Genomic DNA, 18,384 nt, shown 5'->3' with positions numbered 1-18,384 from the left:
TGTGAGTTGCTTTTTCATTGTCTCCTTTATATTTGTATAGATATTTATTTGTGCAATCCAATTATGTGAGATAATTTTCCATAAACTTCCTTTCCCTTCCCTCCCTCCTGCCCCTGGTGTTTTCTTCTTTCCCTCTTTTTTCTATTATGATCATCAAGTCATAACAGAACCACTCCTGGGTCTTGTCTAGTTAGACTCTATGACCCCTGATAATGGGGGAGACATCTATATATCATCTCCTCATATTAGAATGTAAGCAGTTTACCCCCTTTTTAGTTATCATTCATTGTTGATTTGTTTAGTTTTTCATGTTTCTCTTAATTCTTGTGTTTGAATTTCAAAATTTCTATGTAGCTTTAGTTTTTTCATTAGAAATACTTGGAAGTCCTCTTTAAAGGACCACTTCTCTCCTGTGGGATTATATATAGTTTTGCTAAGAAAGTTATTCTTAGCTTATAGCAATTCCTTTGCCTTCTGGAATATATGTAAAACTTCCCACTCGTTTATAACAGTTACTGCTAAGTCATATATGATCCTGTTTCACTTTGGAACTTTATTTTTTTCTTTTGGACTGCTTGCAGTAGTCCAGTATTCTCTGACTTAGAAGCCCAGAATTTTGAATATATTACTAATGGGAGTTTTAATTTTGAGGTTTCTTTCAGGTGGTAACCAGTGGATTCTCTCTATGTCTACTTTGCCCTCTGGTTCTAAGACAACTGGGCAGTTTTAAGATTTCTTGAAATAAGATGTCTGGGATTTTTTTTTTTGGTCACAGTCTTTAAGTAGTTCAATAACTTTTTTCTCCTTTACCTGTTTTCCAGGTCAATTGTTTGTTTTTATGAGAACTTCTATTTTCTTCTAGTCTATTTTTATTTTAATATTTTTTATTGTTTCAGGAATCCTTGGCTTCTATTGGTTATTTACATGCTATTTTCTTCCACAAAATATGAGCTCCTTTAGAGTAGGGAATTTTAAATTTAAAGGAATTAATGGGGTAACCTCAGTGCTATGAAATCCAATTTAAAGGTGACAGGATTGATCTTTTAAAAGGCATAGGGTTCTTGAAGGTTGAGTCCAGGACTAGAATTTAAGTTCTCTGAGGATGGTAATTAATATTATTTTGGCTTTTCTATTTCTAATGTCCAGCATGGTGCTTTGCACATAAAAGACAGGACTAGGTGATTGTGAGTATAATGCAGTGGAACTCATAATCTGGGAATGAGCTGTGGTTTTTAAAGATGTGTTGAACCTCTGCAACACAAGTGCTACCAGGGGACCAGAATTATGAATTGATCAATTTCAGAGTCCAATAGTCCCTAAGGATATAAGCAGACCATCAATCTGTTTCACTTAAATTATCTTTTAAGATTCTGACTGACACTTAGCTCAGAAATCATAGGGCTTGCTTAGAATATAGGGCTACTGAGATCAGTATTTATAGTGGGCCAAAAATATGGAGTAATGAAAGGGAATTTGCCAACCCCAAGTACACTCTTATATCATGGTTAGACTTGGTCATTTCTTCAAAGTATAATAAGGTATAAAACAGCATTAGTCAATTTGTCAACAAAGAAGGCTCAGTTTTCAGTATTTTCCACATATTCCTTCTGGTAGCACTTCATAGCACTGAGGTTACCCCATTAACTCCTTTAAAATTAAAAAAAAAAACACTTGAAAGAATGAACCCATAGTAGGAGCTATAAGTCATTCGCATCTTTGTGTAAATTGTATCCAGTTGCTTTTAAGTCAACAAATGTGTAAGTGCTTACTATGTACAGGGCACTGGGCTAAACATGGGACATATAAAAAAAGAAAATTACCTAATCCCAAGGATCTCATATTTTGTGGAAGAAAATAGCATGTAAATAACCAATAGAAGAAATATTTCTTGGTAGGTTCCTGTAAGACCCTGGGCATGATGTTCTCTGCTCTCTTGATGAAAGGTAGCTTTAGGATTCTGTCCCAGAGACTTGTCAGATATCACTCTTGGGAATTTTTATTCGTGTCCATAATTCATTTTGAAACAAATAATTATACAAAAGAGGTAGTCACATGGTGGGGAAAATTTCTAGACTTGGAATCAGGAAGACCTGAGTTGAAATCCCAACTTTGACCTTAGTAGGTGTATGACATTGTACAAGTCGTTTAATCTTTTTTTTATTTCAGATTTTTTGGGGGAGGCAATTGGAGTTAAGTGACTTGCCCAGGGTCATACAGTTGGTAAGCATCAAGTGTGTGAAGTCACATTTGAACTCAGGTCCTCCTGACTCCAGGGCTTGTGCTCTATCCACTGCCACTAGCTGCCCCTAGTCACTTAATCTTTATGTGTTTCAGGCATTCCCTAGAATTTTTATTCAAAATCTTCTATGTGACCTTGGGCAAATCAATTCCTTTCTCTGAGCATCAGTTTTTCATGTATAAAATTAGGGGGCTGGATTAAATGACCTTTAGGTACCCTTCCACTTCTACATCTATAATCCTAAATCATGAATGGGTTGTGATATTCCTCAATGAAGAGAATTCTTGCACTAGGGTTCTACACAACCTCTCCCCACCCCCACCATGAAATTAACCAATTTATTAAGCACTTGTTATGCACTTAATATGTGCCAGGCATTGTGCTAAGCTCTGGGGATACAAAGATGCAAAAGACAATTCTTGCCCCCAAGGAGAGATCCTTTGTGTTTTGTGTAGTTATTTTAAAAATATTTTATTTTTTGATCCAGTTATGTGTAAAGACAATGTTTAGCATTCATTTAAAAAAATTTTGAATTCAAAATTTTCTCTCTTCCCTACCTTCCCTCCCTCCTCTCTGAGACAGTAAGCAATTTGATATAGGGTATACATGTTCAACCATCCAAAACATATTGCCATATTAATCGTGTTGTAAAACAAGACACAGACTCAAAAGGAAAAAAATAAAACAGAAAATGAAAAATAGTATGCTTCGATCTGCATTCAGACTCCATCAGACACTTTCGTTAGATGTGTATAGCATTTTTCAGCATAAATCCTTTGGAATTGTCTCAGATCATGGTATTGCTGAGAACAGTGAAGTCATTCATAATTCATCATTGTACAACACTGCTCTTACTATGTACAATGTTCTTCTGGTTCTGCTTATTTCATTTTGCACAAGTTCACATAAGTCTTTCCATGTTTTTCTGAAATAGGCCTGCTCATCATTTCTTATAGCATAGTAACATTCCATTACAATCATATACTACAACTTGTTCAGCTATTCCCCAAATGATGGGCATTGCTTCAATTTCCAATTCTTTGCTATTGTATAATTATTTTTCCATCACTTATTAAAATCTCCAACCTTATTTAGCAGCATGATGCTTTTTTCTTTTGCTTTTTGGAGGGCAATTGGGGTTAAGTGACTTGCCCAAGGTCACATGACTAGTTTTTGTGTTAAGTGTCTGAGGCCGCATTTGAATTCAGGTCCTCCTGACTCCAGGGCCAGTGCTCTATTCATTGCGCCACCTAGCCAATGAATGATTCTTTCTTTAAAACTTTTATGAATACTCATTACATTTAGGACTTGCTATTTAGGACAAAGACATTATTGCATTGGTAACATTAACCTGATCTCATATCTAAGATTCAGGGAATTACCAAGTTACAACTTTGTTGTTTATTTACCTAAGGACAAGAACATGCAATAAAAAGCACATGAAAATGCACAAAACTCTGTATCATTCATCTGTCCAATCCTTTTACTTTATGATTTTGTTTTACATGTGAATGCCTGAAAAAAAATTGTTAAGCTGTTCCTAATGGCCTTCCAAATGCTGAGTAACTTCTTCCTCCTTATGGCATTAGGTAGTTTTCACAAGGACAGATCTTGTGTTGAGTGACTGAATCTGAAGAAGAAGAAGAGAAGTTAATTATTTAGTATGATCACGTAGTAAAATGACAGCTTAAGCATGTGTACACAGAATATTGTCTTCATTTAACAAAGAAGGTGATTCTAATTCTACAAAAAGAAAATCATGCTGTGGTGGCTGAAGAACTGGACCGTGTCAGAATTGTGGGTGCTAGTCTTCATCCTACCCTTAAGTAGCTGCATGCACTGAGTACCTAGTATGCAGGAGATGCTCGTTATTTGTTGAGTAGATGATATAGATCGTGGGCCTCACTTTCCTCTTCTGTAAAGGACAGAGTTGGATTAGCTCTCCAAAGAGACTTCTAAAAGGTTGTTTTAACTTGATTCTTTTCAGCTCTGGAATTTTCAGACCTCAAATCCCATCTAGCCTTAATGTTTTATGATTCTGTGAAAATATTTAATAAGGAGATTCTTACTGAGATGTCATTGTAGATCAACAAGTGAACCCAGTTGTGGTTGGCAAGTGGCAGCAAACATTCCCTTTGGCTTTCTTTAATGGGTCATTTTGATTTCTTTTGACTGGGGTTGAAAGCCATCAGTGTTAGAACTGGAGTTAGAGAATCTCAAAGTTAGAAGGGAATTTAGAGGTTATAGAGTTTAAACCATAAATGAACAAAAATATCCTCTAGAATATATCAGACACATTGTCTGTTAGTCTTTACTTGACGATCTACAATGAGTGGGAAGTTACCACCACATGAAATACCTGATTCTACTTTTGGACAGCATTGGTAGCAAGTTTTTCTTTCTATTAAGCCTGAATTTGCCTCTGCACCTTCACACACTGTTCACTGCTGGACAAGCAGAACAAGTCTAAGCAGCCTTCTATATAATATATTAGAAGACAGCTATCATGTACCCCTTTTCTTAGGCTAGTTATCCCCAGGTCTTTCATCTGTCCTTTATATGGCATAATCTCAAGATCCTTCACCATGCTGTTTGTCTTCCTCTGGATAATCTCCAGGTTACTGACTTATTGCTCTGCCTTTTCAAAAATGAGGTACCTAGAAATGACTGTCATATTCCAGATGCAGCCTGACACTGCAAGAGTTAGGTGGGACAACTGCCTCCTTTGTTCTTGACATTATGTCTATTCTAATGTACTCTAAGATTGTATTGCCTTTCTTGGCTGTTCTATCACATTGTTGATACATATTGAGCTTTCAGTATACTAAAACCACCAACTCTTTTTCAGAGAAAATGTTATCTACTCATATCGTCCCATCTTATACTAATGAAATTGAATTTTTTAACCCAAGTATAAAATTTTACCTGTCTCCTGATTAGATTTCATTTTATAAGATGTAGACCAACTAGATTTTCAAAATGTTTTAAAATATGACTGCTAATTAATATGTTAGCTATCCTTCTCAGCTTTATGTCATTTGCAAATGTAATGAATCTACCATCTATGTTCTTATCCAAGTCTGATAAAAAAAAGTTAGAGAGCATAAAACCAAGCATAGGTCCCTGGGGCACTACCTTGGAGACTTTCTTCTAAATTCAGATTGAACTATTGATGACTATTCTTTGGAACCAGTCATTCAACTGGTTCCAAATCCACCTAACTGCAGTATTATCTAATCCAAATCTCTATACCTCCATACTGAAGACTTGGCAAAAGCTTTGTTAAAATCTAGATAATCTTTTTCTATAGAATTTCCTTGATCTAATAGTCTAGAAATTGTGCCCAAAAAGGAAAATAAGGTTACTCTTGCATGACCTGTTCTTGATGAAACTATGATGAATTTGTGTGATCATGGCTTCGTTCCCTGGATGTTCATTTAATAATCCCTTTAAAAATAGGGATAGGACCTGAACCTGTGATTTCATTGGCAAAAGCATCTCTAAGGTGTGGAAACTCTCTACCAATTCAGGTTTATACTTTCTCTGTGACTTACAGGCTTAACAGAGTTGTCTAGAGTACTGAGAAATTAAGTGATTTTCCCAGGGTCACACACACTCCCATGTGTCAGAGATGGGACTAACCCAGGTATTGCTAGTTTCAAGAGCAGTGCTCTAACCATTACCCCTTTAGTAATCTACCCTTTTTAACAATCTACCCAATAATTTTTCTAGGAATTGAAATAAAGTTCACTGGACTCTAGTTTTCAGGCTCTAGAAACTTTTCTTTTCTTTTTTTCTCTAAAAATAAGGAATTCTGCCCTTCTCCAGTACTTTGAAAACTCTCCTATTGTCCATGACCTTCCAGAAATCATTTGGAAGTCATTTAGCTTTCATATCTGCCAATTCTTTCAATTTCTTAGCTATTAAAATCATAGGTATGGTCAATGTGTCCAACTCAGGGGTGGGGAATTTGTAGCACTGAAGCTCACATGGCCTTCTAAGTCTTTGGGTGTGGCCTTTTGGCTCAGTCCAAGTTTTATAGAATAAATCTTTTTATTTATGGGATCTGTTCTGTGAAATTTGGATTCAAAGGGCCACACTTGAGGACCTAGAGGGCCACATGTGGCCTCGAGGCTACGGGTTCCCCACCTCTGGTTCATCTATTCTTTGCTTCTTTGCCACAAAATCTATGAGAGGGTGGTCACTTCTTCCAAAATTCCAGGATTCATCTAGGTCTATTGACCTGAACTTACCAAACTCTCTTACTGTCTTCCTAGAGTTAACAGAAAAGTTTCACTTTCATCCTGAGCATTGGTCATATCTGTTTTTTTCATCTTCCTTTTTATCCTAATAGAACTAAAAAAACCTAATTTGTGTTATTCTTAGTTTTCCTCCCCAATCTTAGTTTATTTTGAGTGAAATAGGACCAGTATTTACCAGGGTTTCCCTCCATTTGTTTTTCTATATAAGGTGACAAAACTATTCTTGGGACCTGATTGGCTCTTGCCTCCCTTGACAAATGCTCCTGGTCATAAAAAGTTCCCACCTATGTGAAATCAGGACCCCTTTAATCTGGTAGATGTCTGAAGATAATGTAAGAGAACAAAGCTTGCCCTGCTGCTCAGACACGTTTCCATATGGAGACAAGGGGCGACACACAAAGTGCCATTATATTTTGTTGCATATCTTTTCTTTTTAGGGTTAAGTAAACCTCCTTTTGCTAACTGTTCAATGACTGATGTAATTGGCTCATTTTGTCCCAACATCAAACCTGTAAAAACAGAGTCCAAGTGTGAGGCTTATCCCTTAACACTGAGCTTTATTTATCTTGATACTCTTTTTAAAGGCCACATATGTGCTGCTCTTATTTCTATATTCTATTTTAAAAGTTGGTTGATTAGTTCCTTTTGCAGTTATACACCTCTTTATACTATAGCCATTTTTTATCGTTATGGGAATTCCTTCCCTTTGTGTCATCAGAATTTTATTCTAGAGATATTTATATCACTTTTGGGCTTATTTTCCAGGAAGAATTTGAGGACGTGGGATTCTACTTGTCATTTTTTTGAACCTTTTGAAAACTGTGCTCCCCAAATTTAGTATGTATATCAAACTATACCAGCTTTCCTCCGCTATTCTATCACAGAAATAGAATGGTCACTTCCCCCAAGATTCCCATCATTTCCACCCCAGCAGACAGTTCCTTCATGTTTGTAAAAGTCATATTCAGAAGAGAATTTCCTTTTTTGGGTTCCTCTATCTTTTGAAGGATAAGATTATTATTAAATCTAGAAAATATGAGCTGTTATGATTATGGGAAAGAGAGCAGGATCTCTGGAAATAACCAAGGTCTTTGGATAACCAAGATTTTTTAATACTACTATATCATGTCTCTGTGCCAGAACTGTGATCTGTTTCTAAGGTGATCTGTAGTATAATCCAGTAATGATGTCAATTCTGTTGAATTGAAGATATATTAAATTAAATAAATAAAATTAAAGATAAAGTTATCTTTATCTTTACCCAAATTCTTTCCATAAGATTTTCCCCAACTGGTTCCTGGATTTCCTCACATCAATTAATAAATTAACAAAGATTTATTAAGTATCTAGTGTGTGTCAGGTATTGTGCTCCATGCTAGAGATTAAAATACAAAGGATGAAAATTCCCTCCTTTCGTGGAACTCACAAGATCATCCATCCCTACTTGCAAGGTGCTTAAATTCCAATGGATAAGACAAATACATATATAAGTGTGTAGAGAATAATTAAAAAATATAAAGTCACATGAGTATATCTTCTTACTATATAAACCAGTTCTCTCTCATCCCCCTCCCACACCTCTTAGCTTTGAATAATGAGGGCCATACTGAAATCATGGGTTTCATCTCACAATGTGTCACTAATATCTGTGAGGTCAAAATGACTCATTTTATTGGGATCTCTAGTTAATGTTATAAGCTATTATGTAAATGAGGAGTAAGTAATGAAATGGACTGTTGGCACTGACCACAGAGTGTGAAATTTTAGTAAAGAAATTAATGACAAATTGCATTTAGGTGGTACAGTAAATAGAGTAGTAGGTCTGGAGTTAGGAAAACTTGAGTTCAAATCTGGCCTTAAATACTAGTTGTGTGACCCAGGGAGAATCATTTAATTTGAGGCTTCTCATCTGTAAATGGGGATAATAATGGCACTTAACTCCCAGAGCTATTATGAGGATAAAATGAGAAAATATTGATAGTACTTGGAATATACTAGGTGCTTAGTAAGTGCTTGTTCCCTTCCTTTTCCTTCTCTCTCCTTGTCCCTTATCTCACTTTGATGAGAGATAGAGCAAGCTAACTCTCTTTGGCAGATATGAAAGAATCACTGTGGTGTGTGACGGAATATAAGTAGGCGTGGTTGTGATGCATGTGTGCACGTGCATACACACACACACATACATGAAGTTTATAAGGATTACTAAAAGATAATTGCTCTTGTTTTTGTTAACAGCACAATACACACAATACAAAAACAATCATGTTGGTAGACTGAGGTCTTAAAATGTAAGCTACACTTTTAGTGTTCTACCTCCCCCAAACCTGTAGAAACTTGTAATGGTGATTGTAATTTGAAGATCTTCCCTGCCCCTTGTATTTTCAATCAAACAGGTACTTAGCACCTTGTTTCAAGTTTGTGTCAAGTATTAAGACCCAGAACTTGTGAATCCCACAGTGGGATGGATTTGTTGATGTAACAGGAAGGGGCAGAATAGGGAAGAGCTAATACCATATATAAGGAAAAGCCAAGCTGAGAGAGGCCAGAACTTCTGGGAGTGAGCATCTGGAGTCTGGGCTATTATTGCTACAGAGAGAGAAGAGAACTAAGAACTGATATGAGAACTGAGAAGAACTGAGAAGAGAAATGAGAACTGAGGACTGAAATGAGAATTGAGAAAAACTGAGAAATGAGACAAGAAGAAAACTGGGAGGAGGCATGGCTGTGGTGTACTTTGTCTGTCTGTTTTGATGTTACTTTGTCAAATTCATCTGCTAATAGAGGACAGTGATGTTGTTACAGAAGCCTGGGACCTTGCTGTTGGTTCAGAAGTCCTGAATGAGGATTTTCTTGTTGTATGTTTACAGAAATCCTGAAGAGGTCTTGCTGACAATTTCAGAGGCCCAGGGACTATACTGATAGTTTGTGTTGATTCCTCAGACCTTGTTGTTGGGTCTAGGTTGATTTCTCAGCCAGAAAGTGAATTGTTGAGGATGCTGGCAATGTATATGAATGTTATTGTGGCTTTGTTAAGCTTTGTCTTCCCAGGAACAGAAACTGTGAAGGACTTGTGGTGGATCAGACACTGTGAACTTCAATAAGGAACAGGAACTGTACAAGATGCTGGACAAAGAACTGAGAGCTGTCTGCCTTTGAACCCAGGTGGCAGTTGGATAGATTTGGGTAGGAGCTGGGACCATGAAAGAGGAACCATGGAAGTTGAGAGCCTGCTTCAACTCAATATGAAAAGACTTCTCCTTGGGTATTTAATGCAAACTGAGAAAATCATGACTTACTGTGGCCTAGGAGTGGAGAACTCTGACCTTTATATTTAGATGATTAAGTTAAGAACTTCTCCAATTAAGAAGAAAGAGAACTTTTGATTGAAGAGATTAAGACAACCTAGGGGTGGGGGACTTTGACCTTTGTACTTTGTGTCAATTAAGGAGGTGTGCCTCCTTAAGGATTATTGAATTAAGGACTTAACTAAATGATTGTATTACTAAATGAATGCTACCTTTTGCTTAAAACTATGTGATCACTTTGTTGAAAACTATGTGGCCATTTTAGCGATAAGTTGTTATGCCATAACATTGTGAATATTGTACTATTATTTCTGTGAATGTTTTGCCTTAATTTATTACTGAATAAATAGAGAGCTCACTATAATGTGTAATCAGAACATTGAAAGCTGTTCACAGCAGCAGTCCTCTAGAAAGCTGCTCACGCTTGGCTTCACAAGACCTGAGAAAAAGCCCAGACTATGAGGTGTTGCTGTGGCAAGGGAAAACAATGGTCACCAGTCTAGCCAGCGTGTTATTTAACATTTACATAGAACAGGGGAATATAATGGGGAAAGGGAGGCATATAACACCATATTCACCATATTCCATTTGAGGAAGTAGAGCTCTGGGAATATTTAGCTACCCAGGAAGGTATGACAGGGACTATGATCTTTGAACTGAAAGATTCAAAGAACAGAATAATCGGAGTTCAGAGAGGAGTGAAACAGAAGAGTACTAAGAGCAGATCTGATCTTGGCCTTGCTTTTGTAACTTTCTGGTGCAGCCTGGCTCTGATAGGAAGACAGCTTCATAGTCATTGACTAAAAGCACGGACAGAGAAGAGACCCTGGTCACAGGCCCCTCTTCATATGAAGCACAAAGTAGGTGACCTCAGTTGCAGCATGTAGGAGACTAAGAGTTGTAGCAAAGGCTATGGTTTCAGTGCTTGAGGGAGGAAAGCAAGTGTATTTGGGACTCACTCTCGCCATGAAAGACTACTGAGTAAGGGGACAGTATAGCATAGTTACCTAAAGATCTTTGTCCCTCAATGAACAGATGTAGCTACTTAAGTGGGAAGGCAAGTTCCACTGGACACAGCAGAAGTGGGGACAGCTACCAGTGCCAGGAATGCAACTATTTTACTTAAGAGTCAGGCATCCCTCTAGTCTGGAGGGAAGTCTTCCCCTCCAAATCCCTAACTAATAAGTACCCCCAACCAAATCCCCTCCCTTTTTTTTTTTTTGAGTGAGCTCTCTTGTGGAACTTTTTAGTGTGGGAAGCAGGGAAAATAACTGTTCATATCCAGCCCTGGTGGGAAGATCTATCACTACCTCTTTAAAGGATAAAGTAGTTGGGGACTTTTCACTTCCTTCTTTCTTCATACTCCGTAACCTCCTAATTGCCTTTTTGTCCATACCAGAGACCAGGACAGAAAGGGACTTCCATCCTGGAGCCCTACTTTACTGATTGGTGACTGCAAATCTTGGAACACTTTCAGATCAGCTCCTCTACAATTTTCTGAACAATTACTGTCCACCACCCAAAATGGAAGCTCTTTTAATTAATTAATTCATTCATTCTTATGCTCTGATCTCCCATATACTTAAACTTCAATGACCTAAATATCTTTGCAAACAGCCAGCAGACTAGCTAACTACAAAAATGGGGGAAAAAACCCTAACAAAAAAAATGGAGATTCTCTCAGTGTGGTAGAGTCATAGCTAAGACCTGCCCCCTCTGCATGAGAACAGCGCATCACATCATGGTCTTCTAGCAAGCAATCTCATGACACAATATATAAAAGCACTAAACAAACACAAGTGTGAGAACAAAGGGTCATTCGACAGCTCAAGGATGGCTGCAAGCCAAAGTATCTGTGTCTAGGGATCCACTACAGTCCCAAATTCCTGACTGTGAACACAAACTTGATAAATGATTTTTATCCTAGTTTACTTGGCATCTGAAGATAATCACATCCAGAAATTCCACTGTCAGATTATATGAATAATCCTTAAACACCCAATAAAATGTAAATGTAAGGACAGATGTTAGAATAACATCAATCTTATCTGGCTGAAAAAGTCGCAGTAAATTGATCTATATAGGAGTAACATCTATAACAACTTAAAAAAAATAATTTTGACAGGTCTTGGCACACATGGAAGTAGGAGTTTAGTAACCATGTTTCTGTGTGGTCTTCTAATTTAGACATACACCTGGGAGCCCATTGGCATTTAGCCTTTTTATTGTATAGTGCACAAGTCATTTTATTTAGCTATGTCAGTTTTTCATTTGTAAAATGGGCTTAGAAGTATTTGCATAAAGTGTTCTGGAATACTATGATGAAAGGTTTTGGAATATATGACACCACATAACCAAAAGAATCACAAAACTGAGAGTATGAAGAATTTAGAGATCAGTCTTACATTCAGTGTAAGAATTCTGCCTTTGATATGGTCATCCAGCCTGTATGAACACTTCCAGTGACAGTCAACAAACATTTGTTAAATAATCACGACCCAACATACACTATAAAATACTACAAAATGTGCATTGGAGATACAAAGAAAGACAAGAACATAGACCCCAATCTTGAAAAGTTCAAATTCTAATGGAGAAAATATGCAAAAAAAAATTGTACATGGGGTGGCTAGGTGGTACAGTAAATAGAATACAGGCCCTGGAGTCAGGAGGATCTGAGTTTAAATCCGGCTACAGACACTTAACACTTATTAACCATGTGATCTTGGGCAAGTCACTTAACCCCCGCTGCACTGCCTTTCCCCTCCAAAAATAAAAAAAAAATCATACATACATATAATATGTTGTGTAAGTGTACGATAATCTTAGCAAACTCATTATTACACATGAAAAATATTTCATTATTGAATGGCTGCAACTATTAAAACATTTTTTTCATCTTTTGATCACTTGTACTTTCCAAACATTTCTCATATGTCTACCCTCTGAGGCTAAGCAGAAAAGTCTAATCCCACTTCTGGGTAACATAGCAATGTTGGACTTGGAGTCAGGAAGACTATTCTTTGATATTTACTAGCTTTGCGACAATGGGCAAGTCACATAATTTCTCCGAGTCTATTTTCTCATCTGTAAAATGGGATTAATAATATATGTAGTGCCTATAGTTTTGTTTAAAGCACTGGAAAAAATTCATAGTGTTATATCACTGTAACTTATTATCCATATCTGTGGTATCCCCAAAGTCTTAGAGCAGTGTTAAGCCATTAAATTTAGTATGGACACACTAAATGTGTCCCTAATACAGTTGAATACACTGTGTTAGCCTTTCAAATGTTTGAAAAATGTTGTCATATACTTTCTAAATATTTTGTTCTCTAGGATGGACCAATCTTTTCCTTAATTCTTCTCTTTTCCCCAATATAACTCAGCATGCCTTTTCCTACCTTTATTGTTTTTAGTTTTGCTCACCAATTTCAGGTAATTCTGATCTTTAGCTCTGCCAAAACAATTGTTATAGCTTTGTGCTGTGATTTTTTTATTCATTCTACTTCCTGTCCTTGACTTTTGTATATGTCTTTTGAAAATACAAGTTGGTTGGCAAATAATCTGTACAACTACATTAGTTTCTTTCGTTAACTCCTCTCTTTGTGTCTTCAATATTTCATTCTAGAGCTACTCACATCTGTACTTGGCTAAGTTGCCCTAAAAACTTTAAGTCCATGGGTTCCTATCTATCCTTCTTCTAAAACCTTTGAAATGATTTCTCCCAATAGCTCTGGCACATTTTGTACCATGACTGGCTTCCCTCTTTTCCTCTAGTCCAAATCCTAAGATAGAATGGTTACTTCTTCCTCCAAATTACTATCATTTCTAGACTGTTAACTGGGTTTCTCCTCCTTGTTGAAAATCACTTCTAGAACAGAAATTCTCCAAGTTGTTTCTTCTACTTTTTGAAAGATGAAATTTTCATTAAGTAAATCAAGAAATTACTACCAGTTCTGTTTTGGGGAGAGAAAAAGAGAAGGGGGTTCCAGGTGATAACTGGAATTCCCCATTATTCCTACAATCATACATCTGTGCCAAGTTTATAATCTATTTCCTGAATTCTTCATCTATTTCCTATTTGTCCAGGTGGTCTGTACTATATTCCAATGTCTACATTCAGTTTCTGGTTTTGTTTATCATCAAACAAATGATCTCCATTACACTGTCCCTGCTGATCCTTAGATTTCCTTACACATGTATGTCTTCGAACACTAGTGTTTCTTGCCTCACCTATTTACTTATGCTATTTCTTTGAAATGAGCCATACTTTTCCAGAGGACAATTTTCCTATCTTCTTTCAGCAGAAGCATATGTTTATACTCCTGCATACTTGTTTCTTTCTGTTTATCTCACTCATTCCCTTCTAACTACTAACTTCTTCTGACCCATGTGCTATCTGACTGCTCTCATAGGATTCCTCACTCAAGGCCTCTTCCAAACAGTTCCATCAGGCCTCAGATGGCAGAAGGACAAGTATTTTTCCCATCATCTTCTTCTGACATACATATAATTCTGCATTTAATATTTTAGGGGTAAACTATCACAAGCAATAAAATAGTCTTAGAGAATGCCTTCATTTACTTTGTGAGAGTAAGAGCATGATGAAGAAAATAATTTGAGTAATAATGAGCTAGCCCAAATTCTTCCTTTTATCGATGAAGATAATGGCTCCCAAAAAGATGAAATGACTTGGCCTGAGTCACATCCAGGTAGTTAGTGGTAGAACCAGCACTCAAGTACCTGCTTCATGGCTTACTCTAGTGTTCTTTCCACTGTACTACCTTGCCTTCTTTGTTGGCAGACTGTGGTAGGAGGGGACTGATTCTACTGGAAACTCTGGCTGTAGAAACCAGTATCATAAATTGAATCTATATATGTAATGCTATTAATAGAACAGTGCAACATTTGAAACAGGATGCAATATGGATTCCCAGGAGCCTGTGGCATCATATTATATTCTTTCAAAAGACCTTTCAGGAGAATTGTTTAACAAAGAAAAAGAAGGAGCCTAAAATATTAAGTGCTTCTGATACCACAAAGTATCAGGATAAAACTAGAAGGATTGGCTAGGATGAGGCTGAATACATTGAGGAATGACACTGGCTGAATCAATTACTTTGACTGGAGTTTAGAATAATTGTTTCCTACTAAATTCTTAGTCAAACTTACTAAATAAAACTTACTAGCTTTTGAGCTACTCATCAAATATAACAACAAATGAGTATAATCATGATCTTGTCTAGATTTCCTAGCTTTGGTGATTTAGCAGTTGGAAGGACAAGTTAGGACTACAAAAAATAATGAACATAAAATGCTTTGTGAATTTTAAAGTACTATGTACATGTTAGGTATTATAGAGACATCCAAGGAATGCAGAGTGGAAAGACCAATGAAATCAAAGTTGGAATAACTGTGTCTCTGTGGGTAAGTAACTTTACCTCTCCAGGATTTAGTGTCCTCATTTGTGAAAAGGGAATAACCTCTGTTCCACTCTGTCATCAGGTTATCATGAGGAGTGTTATGCAAACCTTAAAGTGTTATAGAAATGCGAGATGCTATTATTATTTCCAAAGGACTAATCACGAAAGTTCAGAATTTTTAATTTCAGGTAAACAATTCACTGTCTCCTTAACTGGCATTTCTTCTTCTTTTCCATTAACTTTTAGAACACCTCATCACTGATGTTGGCACAAATCAGGAAAAAAGAGTTTGTTCATAAAATTTTCCTTTTTGCTTCTGGACCCAGTGCTGCCAAAAACAGAGCACATTTTGTGTTGCAATAAACAATGTTCACTGTTTCCAAGTTGCTTGCCGATGGCAGCATAATGAAAAAAAAAATGCACAAAGAAAAATCAATAAGATACTTTTTTCAACATTAAAAACATTTTCATGAAAAGAACATGACAAAATCTCTTAAAGCTATTTAAACAAAAATAGCTACAATTATTGACTCTGAGAATACAAAAAATGTATTCTTTTAACTTACTATCAATTAAGAGGTATCAGGTAGGTTCATTATCAGCTCAAGCTTGAACTGTTTTTGATAAAGAGGATCTAGACATCTCACTGTGCTCTGCTGACCTGCTCTGCTCCATATTATGTAGCATTTTGGTTTTAAGGTTTTGAAACGGTGGCAAGGCAGGTGAGGGTAGGACAGAAGGAAAGAATTAATCAATGGGAATGAGTAATTATTCGTGTTAATCATAGCCAGCAGAAAGGAAACATTCTAAGAACAGGCTCACAGATGAGAAATTGAAAGCAATTGAAATGAAACTGAATAAATGAATGTGTCTATTTATTAAAAATAATGCCACTCATTGTTATTCTAACAAGCAACATATACTCCATTTCCTGCTCTTAGGCTTTCTCCTTTTATTACTAATAAGTTATAGGAAGCTAGGGGAGAGAGAGTAATTTAATAGTATTGTTTTGATTTTTAATGTAACTTGGAATTAAATTACCACCTTTAATAATATATTGCCACCAACAATAATAAAACCAATAATGCTCTAAAATCTTATGAAGAAATATAAGGTGGACTAAGGACACTGATCTTTGATATGTAGGCTGTATCCTTACATCTCTGGTCAGATGTTCACATCCAGTGATATGTCTGAGTGGCCTTAATTCCTTCTCTAAAGAAAGAATCAAGGCTTTGCCCCTTTATTACTTCTGATCCTATAGACAAACATATATTAAGCTGATGGTATCAGCTTAACCAAATCTCATGAAAACACAATTTTGAACTTGTTAGGAATGTAAGTTATTTCATAAGTTGTCTTACATTTTTTGATGTATGTGTTTTATCTTCCTGATAATGATGATGTCTTCCTTTATACTGACAGCTTTTTAAAGGGTTCCTCACCCCTGCCACCAGTGTGTAGCACAGTGTTCCAAACAAAGAAAATATGTGATGAATGTCTCTTCATTATTTTTAGTGAGTGGACATTTGTTCATAATAAAACCCTCTTGGTCCAAAGGCAGGAGTTGAATGGTTTAAAAAAATAAACATAACTTATTTATTTAAGGTGTTTTCACTAGACTCCTTCAGGAAAAGACAATGACTCAAGTTTTATCGAACTTCTACTTAGACTCTTCCCCCTTTCCCAAACCATCCCCCATCATTGCTTTAAAAAAAAAAAAGGAAAAAGGAAAGGGAAGAAAAGGAAGAAAAAGCATTATATGAACAGACAGGGACAAATCTACAGATATACAAGCAATTGCAATGTGCTGGCAACTCAGTGTGACATTAACTCTCATGTGAGAACCACATTCAGATATTTGATCTGTGGTGGTAGTATCTGCCAAAGACAAAGGCTGGAGACTTTGGACATGAGGCTGAGTGAATTCTTTGCCTCCATCTCGGAAAGACAAAGAAAAAAAGAAAAAAGTGCCAAAATAAAGTAATAAAAAACAAAGCAGAAGGCAGTCTTACAGGCTCACTATTCTCATCTATATCCTATAGTCCTGTTCTATATATTCCCAGGGAAAGGGATAGACACTAGAACAAGATTCCCAGAAATAACTGAAAATCTGCAAAAAAAAAAAAGTCTAAATTGTTTCAGAAAAGAAAAAAAATGATTAAAAGAAGATATAAAGATAGAAATTATAAACGGATGTATAGTTACCAAAAAAGAAATCAAAAGGACAAATAAGATAGTAGAATATTTAGAGCAAATAAAGAATTATTCCATAATGGTAGCATTTCTGAAAAGGAACAGATTTGGAACACAAAAACATAAAAGTCAAGGGCAAATTTATAGGACAAAATCAGAGAATCACATAACTTCAGTGAGACCTCAGAAGTCATCTTTTTCACTCCATAGTGAATGGAACCCCATAATAACATACCCAGCAAATGATCATTCAGTCTCTGCTTGAAAACTTCCACCTTGAGAAGCAACCCATTCTATTTTGTAGTAGCTCTAATTGTGAGGAAGTTATTTCTGACATCCAGACTAACTTTTACACTTTGCAATTTCACCCAACGCTCCTGACTCCACTCTCTGAGGCAAAGCAGCACAATTTTAATAATTTTTCGTCATAATAGCCCTTCAGATGCTCTCATGATCTCCCATTGGTCTTCTATTCTCCAGGTTAAACATTGTCAATTCTGTCAACTGATTCTCATATACCATAGCCTCAAAGTCCTTCTTTATCCTGGTAGCCCTCCTCTGGAAACATTCACTCACTCAGTTATTCAGTAAACATTTATTAAGTGCTTACAATGGGCCAGGCACTGTGCTAAGTGCTGGGGATACAAAAAGAGGCAAAAGACAATCTACCCTCAAGGAGCTTACTCTCCAGTCTATCAATATTCTTCTTAAACAGTGGTACCCAGAACTGAATACAGTACTCCAGATGAGGTCAGACCAGGAGACAGAATATAAGGAGGGATTATCACCTCCTTATTACTATAGGATATTCATTTAGCAATGAAGTTCTAGATCGTATTAACATTTTTAGCTTCTACATCTTAGCTATTGACTCATACTGAGTTTGCAATCCATTAAAACCCCTAGTGTTTTTTTAAGTCAAACAACTAACAATGTCTTCTCCATCTTGTGCTCAT

General features: G+C 36.4%; 1 protein-coding gene across 3 annotated transcripts in view; it reads right to left on the bottom strand.

Moving 5' to 3' along the window:
* Positions 1-2,678: 2,678 nt before the first annotated feature.
* Positions 2,679-18,384, bottom strand: part of MCPH1 (microcephalin 1) — a 389,489-nt gene continuing 373,783 nt past the window's right edge. For all 3 annotated transcript variants that reach the window (XM_069065409.1, XM_069065408.1, XM_069065410.1), the window contains one exon: positions 2,679-3,869. In XM_069065409.1, the coding sequence (XP_068921510.1) occupies positions 3,817-3,869 (53 nt within the window). In that variant the 3' untranslated portion in view covers positions 2,679-3,816. The remainder of the gene's footprint in view (positions 3,870-18,384) is intronic.

This window comes from Petaurus breviceps, unplaced genomic scaffold (genome assembly GCF_028583685.1).
Source record: "Petaurus breviceps papuanus isolate PSGF00001 unplaced genomic scaffold, PetGlider_PUasm1.0 90686, whole genome shotgun sequence".
Classification (NCBI taxonomy): domain Eukaryota; kingdom Metazoa; phylum Chordata; class Mammalia; order Diprotodontia; family Petauridae; genus Petaurus; species Petaurus breviceps.
Note: the sequence above shows the minus strand (reverse complement) of the source record. Positions and strands in the feature narration are given on the sequence as shown.